General features: G+C 51.0%; 1 protein-coding gene across 2 annotated transcripts in view; it reads right to left on the bottom strand.

Annotated features, from left to right (window-relative positions):
* Nucleotides 1-5,000, bottom strand: part of lnx1 (ligand of numb-protein X 1) — a 45,635-nt gene that overhangs the window by 8,469 nt on the left and 32,166 nt on the right. For both annotated transcript variants that reach the window (XM_035523931.1, XM_035523932.1), the window contains exons 4-6: nt 3,202-3,410; nt 2,139-2,534; nt 1-100 (exon numbers count right to left, since the gene is read on the bottom strand). The exon at nt 1-100 is cut by the window's left edge and continues 35 nt beyond it. In XM_035523931.1, the coding sequence (XP_035379824.1) occupies nt 1-100; nt 2,139-2,534; nt 3,202-3,410 (705 nt within the window). The remainder of the gene's footprint in view (nt 101-2,138; nt 2,535-3,201; nt 3,411-5,000) is intronic.

The following is a 5,000-nucleotide window of genomic DNA, read 5'->3' as shown; positions in this document are numbered from 1 at the left end:
GTGGAGGTCCCTCCGTGTTCCATGGCGCTTCCTGCAGGATATCTGGGGTGGGAATGTGTGTCTGCCGTGACACAATGAAGTGGACCCTCTCCACGCTTGCCTACGTAACACGCAACACGCACGCAGCACGCACACAACACGCCGCATTAGAGTCAGTTGTGCGATATCGGGACTCACACAGATCGGCTAACAACACCCCACCACCTCTAACTTTCCCTCGCGTTTGTAGCGGCGTAGTGGTAAACTGCGCGTGTTGGCGGTCAGCAGCCGCTCTGAGCCCCAGAAAGGGACGCGATCCTGCACACAGCACAAGATCCAGCGCTTCGGTTCAGCCGGAGGGAGCTCGGAAACTCGGAGACTCAGACGCGTGTGCTAACGGTCCCCTAAGGCAGGAATACTGATGACCTAATACTAGGATGCGCTGAGTTACCGTGTGTGTGGGGGGGGGGGGGGGGGGGGGGGGGGGGGGGGTGTGCATGCGTGTGTGTGGGGGGGTTTGCTGAGGGGGCTGCATTAACTATCCTTCCGAGCTAAAACAAAACTTCCTGTTCTCTGTTCGCCTGTGTAATAAGACGTATAAGATGAAAATATGTAAATCATGTAACTATATAATGAATATGCATAAGGAGGCACGGCTGGATGCATTACTCATTAATCTTTTCTCCAGATACTCCTGTCTGTTCAAACATGTCCAAGTTTGTTTATTCTTAAGTTTATTTGCGTCACACACACAAACGTCCGGTCTAGCCGGGCTCCTTAGTGAGTCTACTGCTCCAGCTAGGACTAAAATGAACAGACCTGGCTTGTTCTCACCTTAACTGGACTCATGTAATCAGTTTCCCACCAGCGGTTACGTTCTGACAGAAACAAACCCAGAACAGACTGACTTCACAATACGTGTGGACCAGCCCAACCCAAAACACTACCAGAATAATGATCCACCACACACACGCACACGCGCACACACACACACACACACACACACACACACACACACATTCAAAACAATACCAGCAATATAAGCTCCATAAAGACCCCAGACCCCCCCCACACACACACACCCACACACACTGCAATCCTACAAACATCTAGTACACTGAACTACATTAGCCCCCAAATCTACAGTAATACTCAACATTCTGCAGTTTAAACAGAGACTGTTACAGTGAGCCCGTATAAAACTGGATGGAAAGAACTTCGACCAGCGTCTGGACGACTCACAGGTGAGGTCAGTCTGCACAACAATCAGAAGGTCAGATTTGACGCACAGAGCCAATTCAGTGGTATCTCACCCATCTATTATCTGTCGATAATACAATCAGATGTCCAAATACTAATGAAGCATTCGGTACAAATTGCTTTACTAGAGGGACTTCTCCACTGAGCGGACTTCACTGCAGGACTAAGCACTATTATACCACCCTAATATGGGTATGCCGAGCCCTAATCTAAATCTGCCGAGCCCTAATCTAAATCTGCCGAGCCCTAATCTGAGTCTGCCGAGCCCTAATCTGAGTCTGCCGAGCCCTAATCTAAATCTTCTGAGCCCTAATCTGAGTCTGCCGAGCCTTAATCTGAGTCTGCCTCCAGATTCCTCGTCTCTGCTACCTCTTCTCATGCCACAGTCTTCGCCAGCACGGCAAAAAGAAAAAGGAAGAAAAAAGACAAAACGCCATCCGACCGTCCGTCCGACCGTCCGTCCAACCGACAGACCGACCGACTGAGCGTCCGTCTGTCCGACCGTCCGTCCGACCGACCGTCCATCCGAGCGACCGTCTGACCGTCCGACTGACCGACCGTCCGAGCTAGTTAACAGCAGGTGTGAGTGGCGATGACACATGTCTCTTCCACCTTCACTGGTCTGAGCCGGGGGAGCTCATCTCCTGTCCACACGCTCCAACCTGCCAGGAACTTCTGGACCGTACCGCACTGCAACCGGAGTGTATCCACACAGTTTAAGGCTGGCTAAAATAACACGCCTACCACAAAGGACATACACGTGTGTGTCAGCATGTGTGTTACACACGTGTTTTAGACCAACTCCATGGACTGTCACTTCTTCACTCTCAGAACTGCGCAGCCTGGACCCTGCGCCTAACCTTTGACCCCCCACCCCACCCCACCCTCGCCATGCACACCTGGATGAGCAGGGCGGCATGCTCGGGAGCCCCGTATCGCAGGTCGTGACCGTTGATGGCGAGCACGCGGTCGTCGACGCGGAGACGGCCGTCGCGCGCCGCCAGCCCACCCTCCAGCAGGTGGAAGATGTAAACGCCGTGCTGGTTGGCACGGCGCACCAGTTTGATACCCAGCTGCTCATCTGGCGCACCCTTCACCAGCACCACGTGCAGGCTGTCGTCGTGCACCACAGCGCCCCCGCCTGGCCCGGAGGCCTGAGGCTGGTGCGAGGCGTGGTGGGGGCGGTAGCGTGGATGCTGCTCGCGCAGCACCGTCAGGCGGAGCAGGGCGCACGGCTGCTTCAGGGCCGCCAGGGCATAGCAGTGGGGGACGTTGGTGACGTCGATGCCGTTGACCTGCAGCGGCAGGGTGGGAGAAAGGCGGAATATAGCGGAGAGGGAAAGAGAGAGAGAGAGAGAGAGAGAGAGAGAGAGAGAGAGAGACATAGTGAGATGGAGACAGTACGAGTGAGAAGCACATTTAGTGAACAGAAGTGAGGTGCTTTTGTGTTATAATGTTATAATGAAAACACTAATGTTTTTCTTATAATTTTTTATGTTATAATGAAAACACTATAATGTTTGTTATAATGTTATAAACACTAATGTTTTTGTTATAATGTTATAATGAAAACACTAATGTTTGTTATAATGTTATAAACACTCTAATGTTTTTGTTATAATTTTATGATAATGTTATAATGTTATAATGAAAACACTATAATGTTTGTTATAATGTTATAAACACTCTAATGTTTTTGTTATAATGTTATGATAATGTTATAATGTTATAATGAAAACACTATGTTTGTTATAATGTTATAAACACGTCTTTGCTATAATGACGAAATCACTGCATGACACACACTAAGCGACAGACTGATATGTATGTAAACACAAATGGTGAGCGTTCACACCGCTCCACACAACAGATGGAGAAGCACATGTATGACACCACATGTGTTCCCTGTAAGTATTCACACCTCCTGTACATTGATGTCATATCGGACCCCGACACACACACCTTGAGGATCATGTCTCCAGGCAGCAGTCTCCCATCGCGGGCGATGACCCCCTCCCTGTAGATGTCCTGGATGAGGACACGTACCAGCGGTGTCTCGTTGCCGCCCACGATGCTGATGGCCAGCGGCTCATACGGGTCAGCGCGCGTGACCTTCACAGTGGTGATCTCACCGTCCGGGATGAGGTGATGAAGCTGCGGAAGGGCGAACACTGGAGAGACAGAGAGAGAGACGGAGAGAGAGAGAGAGGGATGAGAGAGATGGAGAGACAGAGAGAGGGATGAGAGAGATGGAGAGAGGGATGGAGAGACGGAGAGAGGGATGAGAGAGATGGAGAGAGAGATGAGAGAGATGGAGAGACAGAGAGAGGGATGAGAGAGATGGAGAGAGAGATGGAGAAAGGGATGAGAGAGATGGAGAGAGAGAGAGATGGAGAGACAGAGAGAGGGATGAGAGAGACAGAGAGAGGGATGAGAGAGATGGAGAGAGGGATGAGAGAGATGGAGAGGGAGAGAGAGATGGAGAGAGGGATGAGAGAGACAGGGAGAAGGATGAGAGAGATGGAGAGACAGAGAGAGAGAGAGACGGAGAGAGAGATGAGAGAGATGGAGAGACAGAGAGAGATGAGAGAGATGGAGAGACGGAGAAGGATGAGAGAGATGGAGAGGGAGATGGAGAGACAGGGATGGAGAGAGGGATGAGAGATGGAGAGACAGAGATGGAGAGACAGAGAGAGGGATGGAGAGAGGGATGAGAGATGGAGAGGGAGAGCGATGGAGAGACAGGGATGGAGAGAGGGATGGAGAGAGAGGGAGAGAGATGGAGAGAGAGATGGAGCGGGATGGAGAGAGGGATGGAGAGACAGAGGGATGGAGAGACAGATGGAGAGGGATGGAGAGACAGGGATGAGAGATGGAGAGAGTGGGATGGAGAGAGATGGAGCGGGATGGAGAGAGGGATGGAGAGACAGAGGGATGGAGACACAGATGGAGAGGGATGGAGAGAGAGGGATGAGAGAGGGATGAGAGATGGAGAGGGAGAGCGATGGAGAGACAGAGGGATGGAGAGAGGGATGGAGAGAGAGATGGAGAGACAGAGGGATGAGAGATGGAGAGAGATGGAGCGGGATGGAGAGAGGGATGGAGAGACAGAGGGATGGAGAGACAGATGGAGAGGGATGGAGAGACAGGGATGAGAGATGGAGAGAGAGTGGGATGGAGAGAGAGATGGAGCGGGATGGAGAGAGGGAGAGAGAGGGATGGAGACACAGATGGAGAGGGATGGAGAGAGTGAGCGATAACCTGATGACATTTCCTGAAACAAGATGAATGTCTCACAAGAAGATGAGGAGGAGAAAGCTGGAGCCTGTAGGTGTGCTGATGGGGTCGGGGGTGGAGGAGGTGGATGCTTGCTCCAGCATTCTGTTTACACTTAAGAAGGAAAACAAGCCTGAATTCGTCCGGTTATTCTTGGATACGGATATAAATAACCTCCGTTGTGTGAAGGGGATTTAGGCGGAGCTTGTGTGGGATGCTCAGTTCCGGTAACGATTAACATTAAATGATCCTTTCAGCAGATGAGTGTATGTTAAAACCTAACTGCCACACCACCACCTGTATTCCTAACACCTGCCTCCAACCATGTGACAACACAGCCGTTATCATGTGACCATATCTACACCTTACACGGCCCAAACACAGACGTTGACCCTGTAACAGGAACTGTCTGATCCTGACGGGGAACAGATATATCTTCTGGTATAAATTTAACAAGACTTGGCAGTGTGGATCTGTAACACCAG

The sequence above is a fragment of the Electrophorus electricus genome, chromosome 3 (genome assembly GCF_013358815.1).
Source record: "Electrophorus electricus isolate fEleEle1 chromosome 3, fEleEle1.pri, whole genome shotgun sequence".
NCBI classification, from domain to species: Eukaryota; Metazoa; Chordata; class Actinopteri; order Gymnotiformes; family Gymnotidae; genus Electrophorus; species Electrophorus electricus.
This window is presented reverse-complemented; position numbering and strand designations above follow the sequence as displayed.